Raw genomic sequence first — 25,011 nt, 5'->3', positions numbered from 1 at the left:
ATGGTCACGAAAATGTATCCATAATGAATTTATCGACTCTTTCACAAATGGAGTCTAACCCTACACAATTTTCCTTCAGTTAAGAAAGTTGTATTAAATTTAAAAAGTACTCCTACATGAAAACTCCCAGACATAGACACAAGAATGTTTTTTTTCTTCTATTTTCTCATATTCAGACCACAGAAAAAAACTTTCTTATCAAACTCATCTTCAGGATGAGAAATATTATTACATGCTAGTCCAACATTTGTATGATAAAGTTTGTTGAGACAAACTCCTTTTTCATCTTATGTTGTACAGTATATCATTCTTCCACCTCTTTTGTAGTACTTCTTAGATGGAATTGAATTAGTTGAAAAAACTACTTAGAGTTGTAGCAAAATTAGTTCCTAGGAAAAAAGTCTTAGGAATTCAAAGGATATTTCATAATAAAAATTTAAAAAAATATATTTGTTTCCTTTCATTTGTCAGTTGTAAAAGTTTGCCATTTAAGAATCTTTGTAAATTGAGCAGCAAAATCCTTTGAATCCACCACAAAAAGTAATAATAAGTAATAAGCAGAGTTTTTCGTTAAGCTTGGTCAGTGAGCAACTTATTCGACATTTGTCAACCCAGTTCACAGGACGATTCTGATCTATCTCATGAACAAGAAAAATTAAATATTCAAGAACTTTTCATTAAAAATTATTTCGAAAGATCCTAATTGGTAAATAATTATTCTTACCTAATTAATTAATTAAATTCCTAATTAATTAATTCCTAATTAAAATCTTAGAATATTTACTAAAAATTGAGTTAGAACATAACGCATTTATTACTAATAAAAATAAAAATACTGTGTTTCTTATAAGAAAAATACGTGACAGGAATAAAACACCACGTAGTGCATTTGACAGGCTTCCTTGTCGCATTGACACAAAATCGATGTATCCAAAATGATTTTTTTTTAATGTACACAATTACTAATTCGACTACCCCGGTAGACTCTTTTTTCAAATGGTTAGATATTTCCTATTTTTATAACTTCTAAGAAAATTGCAAATTTCCCAGATTTTCCTCTAATTTCAGACTGAGATTTGCAAATATTTTTGCATTTGGACTATTGCTAAATAAGCTATCAAACATTTCAACTATTTTTCCAGAGGACGACATTTTACACACAAATCTTTTGAGTCTTTTACTAATTAGGTCTGAGTGAACTTCCAAGCTGGAACATTTCATCTTTTATTAAAATATTTTATTTTGCATCAACATGTCACGACTGTCTTCTTTTAAATCACGTTAGACTTCTCGTAATTCTTACTATATTATTAAAAATAAAATCATGTGAATTACTCACTATTCGGAGAAAAATAATTTACAAAATTTATATTTGGCTGCAAATATTGATTGATTTTAGTCGTCAACTTTTATTTAATCAAAAAATTGGGAATTCTTTGTAAATATTTTCAAATTAGGTAGCCTTTCTTTTAAATTACTACCCTCCTTTTGCAATTTGTTTTTGCAAATTATTGCCATTCTTTTACAAATTTTAACAAATATTTCTTACAAGTGAACACTATAGCAGCGTCATCTACACTTAAACATTATAAAGTGCATTTGGTGCTTTTGTCTGCCATATTGATACAAAATCAACGTATTTGAACTCTCAATGAAGACTCAAATTGTACTTAACAGTTTTAATGCCACTACTGCCGTGCACACCTTTTCACAATAAATTCTTAATATTTTCTATTATTCTAATTTCGTAGGGTAAGTGTACCAAATTCCGGGCAGCTTGCAATTCCGGCCACCTTTTTTATTCCTCGAATTTTCATGAATTTTTGGTTTTTGCATACTCTAGGGATTATACAATGCAAAAACATAACAAAAAATGTAGCTTCGTTAAACGAAAAGATGTGAAAAAGATATTGGAAGAATGAGAAGTAAGGTGACCGAAATATGCTACCAAAGCTTCGTCTAAATTTTTGTTCATTTTAAATATAATATATTAAGAATGATTTTAGAGAAAATAATGACGCTAAACTGTCTACAAGGTTCCAAGCAACACTCCTTAAAAGGTAATAACAAAAAATTCAATTTGTATTAAAATATATTACATATCAAACTTGAGACTTTGGCGCTTGCATGCAACTATGCCGAAATTTGGCACACTTACTCTAGCAAATTTTGTCTAATTTAATGTTCACATTTGCAAGAATTTTAGTCGTTGGACTGTTACAGAATGAATCATGTAGAAAAGTTGTTTTTTTTTTATTGGGATGCAACCTCGGGCACAAATCATTTAAATATTTCACTGTTTAGGTCTTTTAGACACAAAATATTTATCACACAACACTCCAGGGACTTAAGCAAACCCTCTGAACCATAAAATTTAACTTTCCAAAAAATTGTTTAGTGTAATTTTCATGTAGAACAGTGCTCAATTTTCACCTTATTTAGGCTAAGAGTGTCAAATTTCGGCATAGTTGCATGCAAGCACAAAGTCTCAAGTTTGAAATGCAATATTTTTAATACAAATTAATTTTTTTATTACTTCTTTTAGGGAGTGTTGCTTGGAACCTTGTAGACAGTTTATCGTCTTTGTTTTCTATAAAATCATTTTTAATACATTTTAAAATGTAGACATTGATTTGGTAGTCTATTTCGACCACCTTCATTCTCATAGTTCCTAGCCCTTCCGAAATTCCTCCAAAATCTTTTTCACAAAATATCGTTTGTCGCAGCGACATTTTTTGTTACTTCTTTTTGCATTGTATAATCTCTAGAATATGCAAAAACTAAAAATCCATGGAAATTTAAGGAACAAAATTAGTGGCCAAAATTGCAAGCTGGTCGGAATTTAGTACACTTATTTAGTACACTCCGAACCTCTTCCCACCTACGTCGATCAAAAATTCTGTACTATGAATCATTGATCCTATTTGCTGGTTATAAGCTTCAAATTATTATTAATCGTATCGAGATATTTATTACAAGGTAATCATTTTTACAATGCGTTATATCCCGTGTTGGAAGAATCTGCGAAGTCCATTGTAGACCGCCCAGGAGCGCCTTCCCGTAGTATGGTGAATGCTTCTTCCATGCTCCCGGAGTTGTTGGGCGAGGCGGTGCATTTTTATTACGTTATATCACAGTGAAAATGTCTTTTTCTAAACATTCAGATCTTTGCACCGGGCGGGACTCGAACTCACAACAGTGAATCGAGCCAGGGAATCGATCCGCCCAAGAGTCAACGGTCTTGCCTATTGCGCCACTGATTCCCCAAGCTTCAAATGATGAACACAATCTCCAATTCTGCTACTTTATCGAGTTACTATAATTTTTCCCTTTTCTGCATTTTCGCATTTTCTTTTTTTTTTATTTTTTCTTCTATTATTACTAAAGACTCAGACAAAACGTGTTCTTCTTGAACTTCATCTGAGTCTCTAAACTTCCTTCCACACTTACCATGTGCAGTCAAAAACCAAAGATACCTCTCTATCGTTTGCAATGATGGGGGATTCAGCTTTGAGAGATTCTACTTATTTTATTGCTAATATTATAACTGTATAAATGTAACAACCGACTGTACATTTTAAAAATGGTATGTGTATATATATAATAAATAAAAATAAATAAATTATCCTAATTGGGAGGCACTTTTCCGCTTTTTTCGATAGATGCGAATACTATCACCATTTTTGCAAATTAATTGCAGTGTGAATTGATATTTTATCCGGCATTTAACTATTCTGAGCGACACTAACACTGAAAGCCGCTGGAAAGTAATATTTTTTCCACAAAATTGACCAACAGTTGTTTGGAAAATGGGTGACCAGACCATTTCTTGACTAATTGTATGGAGTGATACTCAATTTTTGCCAACTTTTTGCAAACTATTATTCTCAGAAAATACTTTGAAATGGCAACGAACTGAATTGCACTGAAAAATGCTCACCTGTGGAGTAATTTTTGAGTCTCATAACAAAATAGTGTCTTCATAACCGGCATATTACTCCCCAGTTTCCGTAATACGACGATAGAGTTCAGTTCAGACAGATTTTTGGGATAATCCGAAAGATAGCTTAGTAGAAAATTGATGGAAGTGTTTTTGAATGATTATTTTTATTTTAATTACGTGGATAGTTATCCCTTAGCTAAGATACAGACTCTACACAGTAAAAAAAATCTACAAGGATAATCGTTGGTTTGCTTTTTTACCACGATTATTCTTGTAAAGTGACACAAATTATGTATTTCAACAAAACGTGTAATCTGAAAATGTGTAATTTAAATTTTATGTAATTGTAAATCGTGTAATCAACTGGGAATGATTACACAGTTTTGTATATTTTCTTACATATTTCGTGTAAAATTACACAGTTTTCAGACAAAATGTGTACAAATTACACAAATGTGTATTAGTACACACGATCACATGTTTAATGTAAAATTTACAATGAAAATCATTGTAAAGTAGCCAAAATTTTTTTACTGTGTAGTATTACTTTTAAAGAGGAAAGTGCTCTCCCTTCGAACGTTCATGGCTTCGAATAATGTGAATTTCTTTTACGTGTTCTAAGAGACTTACACATGATTATCACATAATTATCAATAATAGATAATAAGCTAACTAATATAATATTTAATAGTAATGCAAAATTCTCTTACGAAAACTTAAAGAAAATTCACATTATTCGAACGCATGCACGTTCGAAGGGAGAGTACTTTCCCCTATAGGATGCTCTATATAAAATACGGAAAAGTTTTACCAAAAAAAAAACATTACGAATCACTTCTTTCAAAATAATGCAAATTTAGGTAGACTTAAAGTGCAAAAAATATGATTGATATACAAGATTCAAAACTTCAAACTCTCTCGGTAATGTTATTAGATTAATGTGTATCCCACTTTTCTCAAAATTCAAACAATAAAAGGTCATAAATCAGTAACAGGTGAAGCAGAATAAGATGGTGAAAATTCTTATCTCTCTGCAACAATTTTTTTCTCCATAAGTTGAGAAATAAGGAAAGATATTTTTATTAGAATATTTATGACATACAGCGATCAATAAACAAAACTCATTTTCTGCTTTATTAAGTTTGTTTTTTTGAGAGTACTCCACCTCCGCACAAGTTCCATATATAGTCTTGTAATCTGTCATTATGCGGGGAAAAAAGTTTTCATCAACTAGAGCAAAAACCGCCAGAAAAGTTAAATTCAAATTTCAAAAGTTTTATGCTGCGAGGGTACATATATGTTGATTAAATGTTCATCTCCTTCCCTTCAGTCCAACATTTTAATTTCTTAGATAGAAACATATACATAGCTTTTTGAGATGAAAAGCCGGATGGAAAAGACGGTTTCATTTAATTAAAATGCTAAGAATTATTTTGAGAGCTTTTCACACATTTTCTTTTGATTTTGTGAGAGTTTCACGAGGAGAGATAATATTTGCTCATGTCATATGGGGAAATTGGATGCTATTGCAGGTGATGATAATTCACTCGAAATTATGGATCCACTATCGCTTGTAACAAATTTAAGTGCACGAAGCGTTTCATCTCTAGCCAATAAATCTACCACGAGAACTACAAAAGTTTCATCTATGGTAGTAAAGTACAATAGACAGTCAAAGACAGGAAATTTAGGTGACTAAAGCAGAGAAACTCATGAGAATCTCCAAATCATTCCTATTTTCACATTTTCAATACCTTTCAATTTTTTGTTTTTTTGTGTTTTATATTTTTATTTTATGTTGACTTCCTGTTAAATTTCCTGAAAATCCCGAAAAATGTGCAGAGCTCACCCTTCCGGAACGGAGTTTGAGAGTCGAACAATGTCCAACATCTCCAATCCCCTCAACTCGTTCAGAACCCGCCAAAAGTCCACAGCATCTTGTGCCGTCGTCGAGCAATTTCACATGTGAAAGGAAGACAGGAGAGATGGAATTTCTCATACCTCATCCGCCCACAAATTCCCGACAGCCACGTCAGGTGGCATCATCTCAGAATGGTACTTTCGTACGATCTCACAGTATCAATGAGCAGACCCATCATCAGATCCTTCTGCAGCACCAGCAGCAGAATCAATTTACACAGCATCATACCAAAATGACGAAGAAGCAATTGAAATTGGCACAAGCACAGCTGAACAAGTTGACCCAGATAAATATTCATTTACACGGTAAGGATATCCCAACAGGGACAGATTTCCAAATACTCCTCCTTCCAAACGTCATACTTAAAAATTTCATTTGAAAAATATTGCATTGTGCACACGGTGAATATATCTTGGAAAACAAGGCTTGAAATGAGTGTAAAAAGTAGGTTTGGATTAACACTGAAAATAAGCGGAGTTGACATCATCTAAACTTCAGGCAAAATAAATCTGATTGAGTGTAAAATGTACTCTTTTTTGCGAATGAGGCTAATTTTAACACATAAAATGGTTAAAAGTTGGTGTAAAAATTACACTTTGAGGTATACAGTTACATAGTCACCAATCTATTGAGTTTTATGTTAATAATTAGGGTGAAAAGAAGAAAGGAACGCCTATTGACACTTTAATAACTCGTGTCAGGATCTATTGACACCCTACTCTCTACCATTTGGAATACGAAATTTGAACATCTATCCTTATCACAAAACTTAGATTAAGGAAAAAACGTCATATTATTTGCAATACTTTAAATAAATTTCAAGATTTTGACAAAAGTGTCAATAGGTCTTCCCTGTCGAAGAGGTGTTCCTTCGACCCTATGACATTACGTCATTATGACAAAAAAAAAAAGAATCTTACACTGAGAGAAATCCGAAAAAGTTAAAATAACATTCCGGAAACGTTAATTTTACCCTGCATTATTTATCCGAAATAGGTGTAAATATTATGCTTTTTCGGTGTATTATGGGTTAAAGTTACCCTTTATCATGTTAATTTTACACTCAAAAATATGTAAAATTAACATTAAAAAATTTTGATATATTTTTACACCTAAAAAGTGTTAAAGTTCTGAGGAAAAAAAGTTAATCGCACTCTCTTTTTTTCTCAGTGTAAGAACTAAATTAGCTTAACAATCACTTCTATTCTCATAAAAATACAATTCAGGAAATATCCAAGTCCGAAATTTCATCCAGTGTTAACATTTAGCATTAAAAACAAACCCCGATTTATTCATATTTCCCCGCAAGAATTTCTCTCAGTGTAGAAGAAACTTAAGAAGATTTGTTAAAGTTTGTTTTTCACCATAGCTAATCTGGAAAACATATCACATAATATAATTTTCCTTACAATTTTTGCGCACACTCTTGTCGGATTTATCTTGTGGTATGATATGCCAAAGAAACATTGTAATCCCCTTGGGAAGAGATATTCACATGATCTTGGTCGATTATATCCTCATTTTGCTCTTTCTATTTATTTCACAGCGCTCTTCTCGGCTGTGGAGCATGGACACTTGGAGAAAGCGAGAACAATCCTAGAATCCACAGATGTTGATGTTAATAGTGTTAACAGTGATGGATTGGCACCACTAGATGTGGCTGTGTTGAGCAATAATCGCTCAATGACAAAAATGCTTCTTCAACATGGTGCCACAGATAGATCGCAATGTGAGTCTCATAATCCCTTTTTATAGCTCTTAACTCGAAAGAAAGAGCAATGTATATAATCCCTTAACTTTGCGGCACATGTCTTCATCTTCACTCTGACAAAATTTAATTTTCCCATCTATTTCTTATTTTGGAAGTTTTCAAGTTCGCCTGTCTATTTATCTCTAGTTCCAAAAGGTTAAACGGTGAGGGATAATGTCATAAAGTCTTCAAAAAACCAATTTAAGAATTACTTACCTATTAAATTCTATAAATCAAATTTCAAATTCAATCCCAAAATGCGTGAAAATGAATCCCAAAATTGATTTAATCAATCCCACAACGTGATAGTTTTAATCACAATAGAAGAAAATAAAAGAAAGTCTTCAATAAACCAATTCAGAAATCATAAATCCATTAAATTCGTTAAATACAATCTTAAATACAATCCCAAAATTCATCAAAATGAATCCCAAAATGCATGAAAATGAATCCCAAAAGTGAATTAATCAATCTCACAACGTGATAGTTTTAATCGCAGTGGAATAAAATGAAATAAAGTCTTCAATAAACCAATTCAAGAATTATAAACCCAATAAATTTGATAAATTAAATCCCAAATTCAGTCCCAAAATGCATGAAAATGAATCCCAAAAGTGATTTAATTAATCCCACAACGTGATAGTATTAATCGCCGTAGACGAAAATAAAATAAAGTCTTCAATAAACCAATTCAAGAATTATAAACCCATTAAATTCAGTAAATCAAATTTAAAATTTAATCCCAAAATGTGTGAAAATCAATCCCAAAAGTGATTTAATCAATTCCACAACGTTATTAAAACAAACCCCACTTCAAGATTTAAAAAAATAATCCTACAATAAAGCAAAATTATTCACACGATTTCTAAAATAAATCCAAAACCACAAATAGATAAAAATTGAATAAAATATTTTTTATTTACTTTGTTTTATTTCAAAATATTTAAAAATGAGCTTAGAAATTGCGTAACTACTTTTACCTCGTTGTGGGATTTATTTACTCAAAATGCTTAGAAATCATCTGATATATTTTATCTCAATTTATAATATATTTTGACATGTTGTGGGATTCATTTTGGGATTGAGTTTGAGATTAGCTTCATCTGGTCTAATAGGTTACTTTTAATATAACCCATTAAATTAGATTAAGTTGCTCCTTAATTCAATCCCAAAATAGCATAAAATGAATCCCACAATGAAATAAAATTATTCTGACAAATTTTTCAATGTAGCAGGAGATAGACTGGCGTTTCGAGGATGGATGACCTCTTCATCAGGTCAACAATTCAATTGAACAATTTTTCAGAAACATTTCTATCAAAAATATTTTTCTGAATTTTCTTACATTGAAACATCGTGGAGAAAAAAATTGCGAAAATCAAGAGAGGTTCACTGTTTCCGTCTATCTTCTGCTACATTGCATCGAACCGTAATTCCTCTGAATTTTTAAAAGATTAAAATTTTACTGTTGTAATTGGTTTTTATTATCCTTAATTAGTTCATTACAAAAAGAGATTGATTTTAGGAAACGTGAGATTAATTCTGCCTGGTTGTGGGATTGTTTTTCTTTACATATTCCCTTATTTACAAATGTTAAACGTTTAGAAATATAATTTAATAATACCAAATTTTGTTCGAATAATCTAGAATTCATGTTTTCTTTCATTTTGGGATTAAATATAACATTATGGGATTGACAAAATCAGTTTTGGGATTCATTTTATTCCATTCTGGGATTGCGTTTAGAATTAACTTCATCTGATTCAATGGGACAATTCATTTTAAATTATAATTTTTTTAATCCCAAACTCAATCCCAAAATTGGTTAATTCAATCCCACAATATTAGAATAGAAGTTCTTGAAGCCCATTCGAGGACCATTTAAGGATTTCTAATACTGTGGGATTGAATTAATCACTTTTGGGATTGAGTTTGGGAATAACAAATAATAATTTTAAAATGGATATGATTGACCCATTAAATCAGATGAAATTAATTCCAAACTCAATCCCAAAATGGAGAAAAATAAATTCTAAAACTGATTTAATTGCTTTAATTAAATTAAAGCAATTAAATCAGATTTCATTGCTTTAATTAAAGAAAAAGTTACATCGTTTGTAGGTTCACTCTGTGCGAACCATGCCTACATTCCCCTAAACACTTTTCTCGATTTTTTCAGCAGAAAAACAACAAATTTTCATGAAAAACAAGTACAAGAAGAGAAAGTGACTTGGGAGAATGATAGCAATCTGTCAGAAATTTTTGATGGAAATTATACTCAATGTGGTGGCATTTTTCTTCAAAAATTCCTTCAAAAATCGACGGCTCCATTTCATACTATGCTAAGTCGACTTAGCCTTTTATTACTCCGAGAGATATGTTGTTCCTGAGACCGAGATTTACAACTGATGAAAATTTGGTGGTCATTCGACGTCCGGGTAACGAGATATTCAAGTTTTTCGAAAAAAAAATTACATGGGCAGCATAGGAAATCGTCAATTTCAAATACCTCACCTGAAAATAATTTTTAAAATTAAAAAATTAAAAGAATTAAAAAAAAAATTAAAAAAAAAATAAAAAAAATTTTGAAATAATTCTAATTTTGAATATTCTAATATTGATAATTCTAATTTTGAAATAATTTGAAAGTTGTCATTCTGAGATAGCATAGTATGGAATGGAAGCGTCGAAATAGAAATTTTTCTTTAAAAAATTTTTGAAATAATTTTTGATGAAATCAGCAGCTTCATTGTGTAGATCTTTAGAGGAATTTTTGCACAAATTGCATCGAATTCGAGTATTGCACAGAGTCTTTTATAGTTTGTCACCCCATTCATCGCATTTTTCTCTATTTATGTTCAACAAGACCTCAATTATAGAGCAATTTATCATGTTCAAGAAGGCAATAATTGAATATCCCACCCTCACATGCTTTTTTTTTTCTTTCATTGTAGTTAAAGGCAACAACACCTTGGGAAATCACCTCAACTCTCTGCTGAAAGATGCTGAGAATCGAATACAGGAGCTCGGAAGTACTGAAGAAATTCCCCAGACACCATACAGTACAAGAGCTTCATTCTCCAGTATAATTGGTATGTTAGATATGACATAAAAGAATTTTCATGTTGCCATGTCCACCGTATAATTCCTTTCAAGTTCAAACTAGACAATTTAATTTTCAATTTTCAATTTTAACCGGTTAACCCTTTAAGGACGATTGGAACACCGGTGTCCCATAAAGAAAATAATTTTTCCTGACTACCTAAAGTTATTTTTTTCTTATGTCTGTACATAATTGTAAAGTAGAAGGTTTAAGGAATCTACAATATTTTTTGCAAGTCTCTAGCTATTTGCTATGTAGTAAATATTTATGCTTAAAAATGGGGAATTTTTAAATTCTAAAATTCATATAATTGATTTTATTTATTTTTTATACTTCCAATTTTTTTAAGCAAAACCCTTTTGGCAATAAAAACTGCAATACTCATACGTAATATTTTTCATTAAAGCGAAAAATATTATTCATTGGTATTGTCAGAAAAATTACTTAAATTTTTGGGCTATTTTTGTCCCTATTGTTCATAGAAGCACAAAATACGCCGGATTAGCCTCTGTTGGACTTTCCAAGGCTAGATGTAAGACTTATCATTGATTATGTTTCTCAGTTTAATTTTTATTGTTAAATTTCAGTCCGTAAAAAGTGTCTAGTCGTTAAAGGGTTAATACGGGCGAATTAAAGTGATTATTGAGTGGATTGAACCAGTCAACAATCTGCTTGATATGTATAAAGTTTTCGTCTAATTATGGCAAAGTTATAAAGTGACGGATATTGATTAAATTTCATCTGCAAGTGATTATATAGAATGATGTTGAGAAATAAATACATCAAAGGACGTCTGTATTGCGTATTGAATAATATTCGCAGTCAGAATTATTTTCTGTAATTTCCAGAATTAAATAAAGAATCTATTTGTGATTTCTGCTTTGGTAATTCTCTGTAGGGAATGCATATACAGGACCATCTGTGACCGGATGTACTGGCACGGAGACGGACAAACAAATTGGTCTGTGGGAGCGTCGGGTCAAAGGTCTACGACGAATGCTTTTGGGATGGGATCAAGCAAAACCACCGGATCCGCCAAATTCAGTTCTCGTGGATGTCATTGGACCCTCGTCAGTATTCATTCGTATTTACGAGCCTGTGGAAGGACCACTAGGCACAAAGTTCAAAGGTAACTTTCAATCTTATATCGTATATAAATTTAAATGGAAATTTGACCATTTGAGCAGAAAGATATTTGTGTACACTGAATATCTATTACATATTCAATCAACCTGGAATAAATTTTAATTTTTGGGCATGATGACAGGTACACCAAAAATATATATATATATATTGAATTGACCAGTTAACCACTCACGCACACACAATCTCAATAATACACCCTTTGATAGAGGAATAAATTGTTGAGGGGATGTGGTTTTTGTGTTTGTTTTACACGCCACTTATTACAAGGTATTTGAATTATTTATCAGGGTTTCTAGTATATATTTTTGGTAGAGACACACTTCATTACACTACCCAAAACTGATCCAATAAGAGGGATTTAGAGACAAAAATTGATGAGGCTCTAGTTGGAACGTGCTCTAAAATGGGGAAAGAATATTAAATAAAAAGACGGAAAAGAAGAAATGAAAGCCTAAATATACCCTCTACCTACAATATTCAAAAGGAATCATGTTAATCCTATCTTAAGTTACATAAAAATAGTCATAAGAACTTTTATCATTAGTCGGACAAACTTGGGATATACAAGAGATACAAAAGTAAAGTCTTAGTATTAAGTAAGACCTTTCAGACAAGCCTAAATTCATCAAAGTTGTTCAAGTAGAACCGGAGATATTAGCTAATGTAGATAACTTTTCGAGAATGTCATGACAGCGCCTCTTCAGGTGATACCAAGAACTTGCGGGTTCATTCAAACTGGGATGGTTTTTTTCCACCAACAGTTCAAATGTTGTTTTTAATCTATTTTTTCACAACTGATGAAAACTTTCCCTCGAAAAATTCTTATGTGTATTTATCACGAAGAGCGTGATTTACATAAATTTGCATAAATTAACAACACAAGGCACCTTTTTCTCACTCGTGCGAACATTTAATATACCCCTTTCTTAATTTTAATTTCGGCTTTTACCTCATTACGTCTGTCTAATCAATATTTGGAGCATTTCTTAACCAATGAAGGATGTTTTTTAATCATCTCGAAAATGACTTTAAAATATGTGCAAAGAATTTGAGAACTTTTCTTTGAATCCTCCAAAGTCAAAAGCTCAAGAAAACACATTTCTCAACCAATTCAACCAAAATTAGATTTAAAAGAGCTTTGAGTTTCGAATTTTAAGATGACTAAATTTGTTCCAATTTCATTATAAGTTTTGTAGCAACTGGCAGTTTATGGTGAAAAAAAAAATAAACACGGGAAGAACCTCTGCAACTACAGTCAGCAATTATTTTTAATTGCTGCACTCGTTTTATAGTGTCCACTTCTTAATATTTTAAGACTTTCAACACTTTCAATTTGTTCAAATAATAATGAGAAATGTTATTTGAAATCTTCACATAGTTAGTTTTGTAATGAAATTGTAAATAAATGAAGAGCAGAAAGAAGCAAATTTAGGGTAAGATGGGGTAATTCGGAATCATGTCTTCGAATTTTGAGACTTTTTTACTGTTTCAAATGGTCAAAAAGAAAAAGAAAACCACGAAGGAATACAAGGCTTTAAGGATATTCAAAAGGCCTAACATTCAAAAGCACTTTTTTGTTGCTTTTTTCCTTTTGCTATCTAAAACTGTAAGGAAATCTCAAAATTCCGAATTCGGCATGATTCCAAATTACCCCATTTCAGCCTATTTGCAAGAGATGAACATAACTTATAGCAAAAAAATACCTCAATTTGAAGGACAATGTGGCCTTATTGCTTTACTAATACGTAAGTCAATAAATTCCGGATTTCCAAAAATCCATATTATTTGTCAATATTTTAAGACAATCTTAATATTATTTTGTAATTTGAAGAAGGTTTATAGTGAAGTAATTTCTAGTATTATTAAAACATTGACAGGACATCGTATAGATCGCAATACATCGCATAGGCGGTTTACTTCATGGCACATTAGTGTTGCTCACATGAAGTTTAAGTGTAAAGAGAAAATTATCAAGGATACGGTATTTACCCCTGTACAATATGCTGTATACACTGTGTAAGGTATTCCGAAATGTAAGGGAAACTGAGACACCATCAAACACAGGATAGCACCGAATACTGCGATTATTAATTAGATAATATTAGACTTCAGAGGACGAGACCTGTAAGACTTAACAGATACTATAGGGATGCTTGTCCACTGAAGAAATGACCGTCATAGTACAATTAGTTTAAAAATAAAAATCAGTGTTCGGTGCTACCCCATGTTTGGTGGTACCCCAGTTTACTCTATAAATTGTTACAGTCTTTCCAAGTAGCTTTAAAATTAAAGAAATCTTTAAGAAATTTAACATGTAATTGACACTTCAAAATTAAAGATATTTATCGGAGATATTTAATGGCTGACATCTCTCCGATTTTCGCGTGACAGCTGCCAAACACACATGGAAGTCAAAACATCCCTACACAGAAAAAAATATTTTATAAAATTGTTCGTAAATGTTTGTGAATCCCTATTAGGGACTTACGAAATGCTCGTAATTCGTATAACTCACAAACAAATTCGTAAAAGTTTGTACTTTTTTCACAAATATTGTTCGTGACATGATCAGTTGACGAGCATTTTTTGTTCTTTTACAAACATTTGTTCGTAAATGTACGCTACACACAAAAATGTTCGTAAAATGTTGTCATTTGTTCGTAAATGTTCGTAAAATGTTCGCCAGGCAAAGACAAGTTTACAAAGAAATGACAAAATTTTACGAATATTTTTTGTGTGTTTACGAACATTTACGAACTGTTTGTAAAGTGCAAAAAATGTTCGTCAAGTGATCATGTTACAAACAATGTTTGTGAAAAAAGTAAAAACTTTTACGAACTCGTTTGTAGGTTATACTATTTACGAGCATTTCGTAAGTCCCCAATAGGAATTCACAAACATTTACGAAATATTTTTTCTGTGTAGTTTAAAAATAAAAATCCCCAGTTTCCCCCTATATTTGTTGCAATCCCCTCAATTTTGGGATAAAGAAAGCTTAAAGATTTAAGTAAAATACTCAGTGACAACATTATATATTGCGATTTTGAGTTGAAGGTGTTTGAAGGATAATCTTAAATCTGAGAAAAACCTTTAAGCCCTTAATTTTTAAAATGATCTTTAAGGGCTGACTGTATTCTTTCTATAATATAAAACTGTTAGTTTTTTTTTATCCTTCTATCTAAATTTAAACTCGACAATAAAAAATCACAAAATATAAAAGTCAAACTTCTGTAAATTTCTTTCGATTTTAAAGCCTATCGAAAACACTTTTAAAACATTTAAATAAAAGAATTTTTTGAAGCAAAATGGGCATAGGCTAAAAAGATAAAGCGTCGTTAGCATATTTTTTTTTAGAATTAGAATCTTAAATCCTCAATTTTGATAGGAAAATCTCATAAAGTAAAAATTCACATCTGTTTCTTTCTCAAAAGATTTGAATAAGTCTATCCCACTCTTTTGATCTCAAAATTGGACTGAACTAAATTCAATTTGGTGTGATGTTCAAGAGAAAAAGAAGAGTGTGAAAGAGTAGAATAGACCTATGCAAACAAATTGAGAAGAAAAAGGATGTGAATTTCGATTTCAGAAATTTTCTTGATCTAAAAGACGTGCCGGTATCATAATGGCCCCGGCACACATGTTAGATCGGTAAAATTTCATGAACTAAAAATTCGTGTCCCCTTCTTTCTTAAAAGATTTACATATGTCTATCTCATTCTTTCGCACTTGGAATTCGATTGAGATAAATCTAATTTGTTGTGATGTTCAAAAGAAGAAGAAGAAGAGTGCGAAAGTATGAGGCAGATATATACAAAGCATGTGAGAAAGATAGAGATTCAAACTTCGACATCATGAAATTTTCTTGATCTAAAAGGTGTCCCAGCGCTATAAGTTTTTAATTTAAATTTCTGCATGAGCTTTCATTATCTAGTGAGAGGAACGATTTATTTACACTATTTTGTCCTTGAAATCTTTCGTATTTAAAAGTTTAAAAAGCCTTTCTAAGTGGCTTTAAAAATAAAGAAATCTGAATGGAGTTCAACATGTAAGTGATAATAAAAAAATAAAGATATGTATCAGAGAATCATCAGCCATTAAAAGCTGATTTATCCAATTAAGGACTAATATCTCTCCGATATTCGGATGACAGCTGTCAAACGCATGAGAAATCAAAACATCCCCCTAACTCAAGTAGATTTTTATCCAACATTTCAGTCTCAATATTTCGGAGAGCTTACTGTATTTACATTACCGCATCAGATTGAGATTAAATTGTCCCAAAATCTGAATCTAATCTAAACATCTAAATTTATTTTTATTTAAGTTTTTGGAATCCAGTGTAATATCTTAGCTAAATCATTGCCAATGAATAGCGAAAAATGCTTTCTTACTGTTTCTGAGCAACTTAATAGTCCTGTATTATCTAAATTATCTCGTTCTCTTATAATATTAAAAAAAAAGAACTTAAGATTCATCCGTATTCTTCTCTTTTAAGTTTTTTCGCTCATATTTCTTTGTGGAAAGCTGAAAAAACTTACAAAAATATTTTTCCCTGTCGCCTTACTACCAAAAACCATTAAATGAGGTTAGATTGAACGTTAAATGCTATTACTCTTCCCTTTCTAAAAATATTTTGGGACAAGTGGGACAGTTTGAGTGAAATCCAATTCGATAAGAGGGATCATAATGGATTTGTCGTTTAAATCGAGAAAATTGAAATAAATCTCAATCTTACCGTGCTATCACACTAGGATTTTTTCAATTTGTAAATTCAATTTAATTTTCAGATGAATTCTTCCTATGCGTTATTTTGCATTAAAAATCATTTGAATTGATAGATTTTCGCTTATTTATTGATATAAACTAATACTTGGCCCACCAAAACTTGTTTAATCACGCTAAAATAGCATAAATGTGGTTGCTCAATTTAATTTGAATTCAGCAAATTAAAATGCTAAAATTGCTCATTAATTTCAATTTTATTGTAATTAAACAAGTATCCTTTTGAATCAAATTGTCTGGTCGCGAGACAAACCTGTGAGGTGAATGAATAAATGATTATTATATCTGGCGAAAAAGAACCAATTTCCTTTGCCCGATAAAACAATCTTTATTCGCCTTCGCTGCCTTAAATCCTTGGGAATGTTGTGTGATGATTCTTGGAATAAAAACTCTTCTGATTCTTTTAACAAAAACAGATTTTATTCACTAAACTAACTAAAGGCGTGTCTTCGCGACGTTCACATGATGCAAGAGGAAGTGGTATTGGCTGATGGCATTAATTCTCATTTTTTCCACCAGGGGCGTTTCGCGCCGTAACATTGTCCTTATTAAATTTATTTACTCGTAATTAAAATTATTTGTGGCCAAGAAATAAGGTTAAAAAAATACTAAAATGTGTCCTGGCTGTGAGAATTTTCAAGTAAATTCTAGAAATCTTATAATGCTCAATTGGCTCAATTGAATTTAAATTTAAATTGTAAAAATGCTAGTGTGATAGCACCGTAATGCGGCGATGAAAATTGTCTCATTGGATTTTCAGTAATCCATGTTAAATTACTACAGCAATTTTAAGCAATGATATTTGCTCTAAAAACAGACATTATTATTATTTCTGACCTCAATTTTGGATCTTCTCACCATTAAATAATTAGAAATCTTAGGGGCGTGGCCTAATTTCTTACGGCCTGAAAACTTCAGAATTTTCAGAGTATGCTATAATTATTTAAAATTTCAAAAATGTCAACTTCAGTTTTACTCATTAAGAAGGCGTGGCCTAAAATTATTTTTAAGTGATATTTACTCAGGAAATTTAATGCTACCCTAAGCAAAATATCCCCATTTACTATGTGTTTTCATATCAAACTAAATATAGAAGGGTATCAGAATCCTAATTGTATCACATTAGAGGTAATTTCTGTTGTGACTGGAAATAAAAGTATAATTGACGAAATTGAGGAAAACATGTCCAGAAAGTTTCTCATTCCCCAAATTCGTAAGAGATACGCCCCAAAAGGGCATTGGGGGGGGGTGGTAAATTGATTTTTGTACCTGTCGAAAAATTACAACTAATCTCATCTAAATTTTCAGTTCAATGGTCATCCAGGGCGGATTTTAGCAACATTGTGGGTGAATGCGATATCACGGAGTGGAATGGTTTTCAGGGCACAATGGGTGCTACATGTCGCATTGGTGATCTAACGCAGGGTCGTAGATACTTCTTCAGAGCATGCCTGGGGAATGTCAAGGGCTATGGTCAGTACCGTACATCTTGTCCCTCGAGTGTCGTTCCATCGAGTTGGTATGATGTGGAACAGCGTGAAAATCGTTTTGTGGGACGCCAGAGAGTTCTTGATGATCTCTTTGCTGCCGTACGTTTGGCACGTCCCGAAGATGCCAGCAATATACCCCTCGAGACACCAGCACTTCAGCGTCGGAATCCCAAGAAGAAAACCACCATTAAACAACTTTTCTCAGCTGCCAGTAAATTCCAGAAGAATTTGAGACGGTAAGAACTGACAAATCTCTCACTCGAACAACCCTCTCAGCAATCAATTTAACTTTTTTTTCTCATGCAGTAGCTCTATGTCTAAAAAAAAAAAAACACACCAAACCCCATCCTCCTCCCACAAAAGCGGAAATTCTTTCATAAAATACAATGAAACGTCTTCTTCTCCCAAAAAATGTGCGTGCCACACGTAAATCAAATTTATTGAACCTTTCCGGGAAAGTGAGTGATATGAGATTGAAAGAGCTCCCTAAAAGAAACATTTGAGCCAGGATATTGAGGAAAAAGGACGATAAGTTATCACAGGGTTAAATTATTACAACATCACCCACATTAAAATTACCTCAAATCGACAACAATTAATTAATATATCGGTGACTACGCATCCCGCAATAATCCCAAATTGAGATTTGTATTCTGGCATTTAGGATATCGAATTGGACAGGGGCGCAGGAAATTCATTATTTGCGACAGGAGAAAAAGGAAATTTAGTAACGTGTCTTATGTTAGATAATACGTGACAAATTGTACAACAAATGTGGGAAAACTTTTGGCCAGACATTTTTGCAATTTATTTGCAATGGTATGATTAATAAATATTGTGGATAGTAGAAATATTATTTTATCTGAATAACACGCAGTTTTTTCACAAAAAACTACGCTAAATAAATAAAGGCTCGTTCAAACGAGGGGAATGAGGGTATTTTAATTCGAAATCACCTTTGCCTTTTTGCCTATCTTTCGGCGCATAAAATATCCTGACAGAAATTTTATAATCGAAATATTTTCGAAAATCTGTTTTTGTCAAAATCATCTGTTTTTGTCAAAAACATCTACGTCAAAAACAAACAACAGGGCAATCATCGGCCTATCGACATATCATTTTTCCATGCGTTTTTGCATAGGGACACTGAAGATTATTGGCAAGTTTTTTCCTAAAGAGAACTGACTTATCAGTCTCATATATTTCGAAATAGTGCACTAAAAGCTATCTAAAAATACATATTTCATAATGTTCGCAAAAATAATACAAGAACTACGAGAAAATTTGTTTAATGGCCTCTACACATTGGGAGCAATTTTTGTCAAAAATTGTTTTTTTGAAGGAAATTCCCTGCAGCGTTGTAGGGGGAAACGTCAAATTTCTGTCAAAAATGCAATTTTTGACGAAAATTGCTCCCAATGTGTAGACACCTTAAGTCTCGGTGTAACTTCTGCAAAACTTTTACAAGGAAAACTAAAAAAAAATAGCTTCACTTTTTGTTAGGCTCGATAGGCCCCTGGGGCAATTTTTTCAGGAACGCACCAGGGGCTAGAATTTTTAAGGCTCACTGATGCATAGAATCAGAGGGGTGACATTAGCTCTGAAAAATGCGCCCGGTTTTAGTGTAATTTTTTTCCTGTTTTTGTACACATTTCACGAGATATCTTCAAAACTACGTATGTTGCCAGTTTTGGGTTTTCGGTTGCCTCTTCGTTATTAAATTGGCTTTTATTTTATATTAGTATTTTTTTGATAATTCATTCTACAATGACAGAAAACAGCTAATAAACTCAAAAGTTTTCTCGGCTCGATAGAAACATATGGGAAACATAGGAAATGTCATGCCCCTGCATAGAATAGTAAAGGGTATTTCGAAATACCTAAATTGAAACGGGCTTTAAGTGCCCTTAACGAGCTTTAGCCCGATGTAGTTGTGCCTATCTTTCGGCTCATAACCCAGCAACGAAAAAGTTCCCTGTTCGACTTGTCGCGACGGTGGCGGCCTCCCAAATGTTCAGAAAGTGGTGGCCATCAAAGAGAACTATTGTTTCAACCGCGTTCGCTTTTTCCCAGCCCGTAAGGATTTACATTGGACCGAACCCTGTTCCGAACGCGTTTGCTGAACGGTGTTCAAACAGGGAACTTTCGTTGCTGGGAAAATATTCCTCGTCAGAAAATATTCCAGGTTATGTTCGAATATTTTCACGTTAAAACTAAACCTACCGATCGTTTTTGGTCGTTTTTCTATCAAACGACAAACCGCGGTAGGGTAGGATACTCAACAAATTTGTGTTGGAATTAAGCAAAAAATTAAAATTTAAACACTGAAAAATTTAGTTTAGTGTAAAAGATACACTTACAGGGAGTCCCGGCTTGAGATATTAATTGATTTGATATTAATTGCCTACTATTGGGAGGTCATTAGGCTGAAAAATTGGCGCCAAAAATGTTTTGCATACATCACGGCATCTCTGTAACTTATTCCAAAGACCTCTCCTGTAGGTATGCAATTTTTCTGTGTCACTGGAGTGTATTAGCGGGCTTTATTTGGGTCCTGAGAAATTCTTTGAAAGCGGAACAGCCTGTAGAGGAAAGTACCCTCCCTTGGAACGTTTGTGCCTTCGAATAATCTGAATTTTCTTTTATTTTTCCTAAGAGACTTACATGTTTCTATTAAATATTAACGAGCTTTTTATCAATTATTGATAATTACGTGATAATTATGTGCAAGTGTATTAGGATAAATAAAAAAATCACGTTATTCGAAGGCAGAGTACTTTCCCCTGCTTACTTTTTGCATTTTGAAAGGTGTTTTTTACTTTGCATTTTTGTTAAAAGAAAAATTCCCGGATTAAGTAAAAACAGATTGAAAGAATTTGATATGAATTGCCTAATATTGGGAGCTCATTTATAAAATAATTTTTAAAATGTTCCTAAATGTATGCAAATATTTGTCACGCGGTGAATTTGAAATACATTTCTTGTGAATCATTGGCGCTGAAAATAGGCTGAAAATTGACGCTGAAAATATTTTGCATACATCATGGTGTTTTCATAACTTATCCCAAAAATATCTCCTGCATATATGCAATTTTACTGTGTCACTGGAGTGAATTCGCGAGATTTTTTCGGTCCCGAGAATTTCTTGAAAGCGGAACTCCCTATAATTATTCAGTTGCACGATTTTATATTGATTTAAGAATATTCTCACGTCCTATAGCCAATGGCCGCGGCAATTCCATTGGCTTTCACCGCTCAAACTCCGCGTGAGTTTCCGAGGAGGAATGTGACGCTAAATTTCCTCCTAGTGGTCCATGGACGTTTGCAGAACTCTGTTTAGGACCGACTAATAAGAAATGTCTGCGAGATTTCATGGACTTTTCCGAAGAATATTTCCACGTCTTCTCCTATGGATTATTAGCGGCATTAGCGGTATAATCGGCAGTCAGCCCTCTAAAAATTCGGAAAAAATCTCTTGATTTCCACGAAATTCTCTACGGAATTTTCCATACAACGACCTTAGAAGCTTCCATGGTTTAATACCACGGAATTCCACGACTTTCCAATGAATTTTTTGAAAATATTTTTGTTAAAAACAATTACTAAAATTGATTAAAATACTTCGGATTTTTGTCAAGGAAATTCACGCGAAAAATACTAATAACTCCGTGGTATTCCAAGCGGAATATTAGCGTTTATTTCCACGGAAACTCACGCGGAAAAATAAAAGATAAATTCCATGGATTTTTCTACGTTTTACAGCTTGAGACCGATTGGCTAGAAGCCAATCGGTAAAAGATATCGACTTCCGATCTTCGACGACCCCCCCTCCCTCCTAAATAAATCAATATAATCTAGGACAGTCATTTCTTCTTTTTCCCCTCACTCCCTCCTGCCTTCTAAAAGCCATGTATTTTTGTTAATTTCGAGAACGGCTTCCGGATTTTTTTCGAATATCTTTTGAAACGTAGTCAAGGTGAATATTTTGTTCTTAGGTTGAATTTTCGAAGCTCAACCACATTGGAGGGCCTATTCTTCAACCGATTTGCTCAAATTTGAATTGGTATATCGGTAATGTACCCGTAAATGATATACCTTTCTCGGATTTACTTTTTTATTTGTCAGTATACGTGTTACTTATGCTGAAATATTCTAAAATCTGCTTTTCTTAAGCAATTTATTATTTTGGAATGGTTTTTTTAACGCGAAGTTCGAAACATTTCGAAATACAATCGAAAATAAAGTCCGCCTGACTTTCTATTTTAGTCAGGGCACACTTGGGGGAAGTATATTAGAAATCGGAGAAAATTAGCTCAGGAACAAACCAATAAGGGAGGTTTCCAGAGTCTCACCGGTGAATAGCAAAGTGAGGTGAATTTCGAAATAAACTCGTTTAAAAGTAGCTTAATTCGGAGTTCATAGAGAGTATTCTACGGTCTTATGAGTTTAAATAGTGTATTTTGCAAATTATTTAAGTTAAGCTTTAATTCAAGGTAGGAACTGTTTTGTTAGGTCACCGATAACCCCTTCGTTAAAGGGTTAATTCACTTATCTATGAGAATAAATTGATTTTATCTATGCTTCAGATCCTAAGGATTTTATCCATTTATTTTTTATCAAATCACTTTAAATTTATACTTCAGAAGAAATCTGCAACATTTTCATTGAAAGTCAAAGCAAAATTCTCCTTTTAGTCTTCGTATAAACAGATACTTTATCCCTCAATTCTTTCCGGATTGAATGGGTTTTAACAATTGAGTGGGAAAAGAAAAGGCTATATTATATGTTATTCATTGAAACACGCTATATCCTAACATTTCCACGAACACAGTGTATGAGAAAAAGTCTCATTTAGCAGTAATTTTCTGTGAATTGAAAAAAAAGTCCAATCTCGCTTTCACGTTGCAAAGCTTTCCCTGAAGCTCTTTCACCTAAACTAACCATTCAATTCCAATCATTGTTAAAGCTATCAAAACCGTATCTCTATTTGTGAGAGACGAAATTGGAAAATTCTATCAACATCGGTGTGATTTTACTATAGAGTTAAATGTTCAATTTTTAAACCAAACACAACTGAAATATTTTAGGTTAAATGTTTCATGGTCAGAATTTAAAGATTTCCAATACTGAGACAAGTATTAATCCACATTTAATTGAATGTTTAAGCTTGTAAAACATTCAGAGCTTTAGCCAATGAGATAAAGCGATAGGATTAAAATATTTTATGGGATTAAGGAATCAATTACATGTGAACGACAAGATGTAAATGTCCTTTACATGGCTTAGATCATTTAATTGAAATCAAATAATTCGCATGTAAATATAGTTTTAATTTCATTAAATTTTGCATTTTTATCTAGAAAGAAATGCAATGTTTCCTTTCCTCATCCGTGTTACAAGTTAAATTAAAATAACTCCTCAAATGAAATGGAAATATAACATGTGTTCCAATTTCCTTAGTCCACCAATCAATGTGTAATCGTATCTAACACTCGTTTGCAGAGGCATCTACTTGGCTTGCATTCTGTACCACGAGGACAAAGTACTTGTGACAAACGAAGATTTCATCCCTGTAATCGAAATTGATGAGACATACCCGGGTTGTCTGCACACGGATTACCACTGGCTGATGAAGGTGAGACAACCACATTATTCTATTATAAAACTATATACCTTTTCCTTGTAAAATCGTACCCTCAAGTAAGGGAACAATTAGATGCAGGAAGTCCAGAAATGTAAGGTAATTAAACTGAATTTTCATGAAATTGCTAAAGAGAATTAGGGACATGAAATGATTTTACTCAGTTTGGGTGTAACAGAGTGGAGACAATTTATTTTCAGGACGCTTTTTAGTCTTCCTCAATTACGAGCTAATTGATATATAGATAAATTTATTCATATTCAGGGAAGTAGGATTAATAAAAGATTTATTAACAATTTGATTCATCGTCGACCGAATGAGTGTCGTCTCTTTGAGAATATGCTTTTTTAAATTATTAATATATTCCATCTAATTATCTCTAACAAGTTCAATTTAAATATTGATAAAAAAAATAAATATTTTATCGTAGAGCACATTTTCGCTTACTAAACTACCAAGTTTTGGGTCAAAACAACGAATAATCTACCGAGAAAACCTTATCAATGTCCTGAAGAAAAGTTTGGGGAAACCCGAGAAACTCAGGAAATGTTTCACTGAACCCAAACGGAGAATCTTTACTCAGTGGATAGGGAAATCATCCTTTTCCTGGCTTGAACTAATATTTTCACAATTTTTTTTTCACACAACAATTTATTTTAATAAATTTATTTCGAATTTCTATTCTTAAAAAAAAAGGTAGGAGAACTGCGTTAAATTTCGGACATATTGCATAAAGCGCGTTACTTTCGGACGACTTAAGCTTCGGACTATTTAATTTTTTTCTCTATGTTTCTTTTAGATTTGAGGCATTTTATTAGTTATTAAAATACAATATTATAATGAGCCAAATTCATTTATAACAAATTGAAAGAAATGAATTATTCGAAGCATAAATCGTCCGAAAGTAGCGCGCTTTCCCCTAAGCCTTAATATTTTTAACACGAATTTTTTTCATTATTCATTTTTCAGGAGTATTTGTTTCCCCTTGATGTCTTAGAAGTGTACAATGTTTAGAAAAAAAATGGAATTCTGAGAAATAACATACATGTCCGAAATTACAAACACAATTCTCCATTTGGAGAAAATATTGTTTTTTTTTTAGTCTTTTTGACTAACGGAACCCTTCTATAAGACAGCTACCTTCCCTTTTGAAAGATTTATCACATCAACAAATAAACAATTATTAAACAAATATTGTATAGGTTGTATGCTCTATATACTTTTATTACACAACT

General features: G+C 32.4%; 1 protein-coding gene across 1 annotated transcript in view; it reads left to right on the top strand.

Moving 5' to 3' along the window:
• The window catches only part of LOC129798493 (uncharacterized), a 92,603-nt gene that overhangs the window by 53,411 nt on the left and 14,181 nt on the right, over window positions 1–25,011 (top strand). The window contains exons 2-7 of the mRNA XM_055841667.1: window positions 5,786–6,169; window positions 7,411–7,593; window positions 10,569–10,706; window positions 11,616–11,846; window positions 17,954–18,371; window positions 23,638–23,770. Coding sequence (XP_055697642.1) covers window positions 5,929–6,169; window positions 7,411–7,593; window positions 10,569–10,706; window positions 11,616–11,846; window positions 17,954–18,371; window positions 23,638–23,770 — 1,344 coding nt within the window. The 5' untranslated portion in view covers window positions 5,786–5,928. The remainder of the gene's footprint in view (window positions 1–5,785; window positions 6,170–7,410; window positions 7,594–10,568; window positions 10,707–11,615; window positions 11,847–17,953; window positions 18,372–23,637; window positions 23,771–25,011) is intronic.

This window comes from Phlebotomus papatasi, chromosome 1, assembly GCF_024763615.1.
Source record: "Phlebotomus papatasi isolate M1 chromosome 1, Ppap_2.1, whole genome shotgun sequence".
Classification (NCBI taxonomy): domain Eukaryota; kingdom Metazoa; phylum Arthropoda; class Insecta; order Diptera; family Psychodidae; genus Phlebotomus; species Phlebotomus papatasi.
Note: the sequence above shows the minus strand (reverse complement) of the source record. Positions and strands in the feature narration are given on the sequence as shown.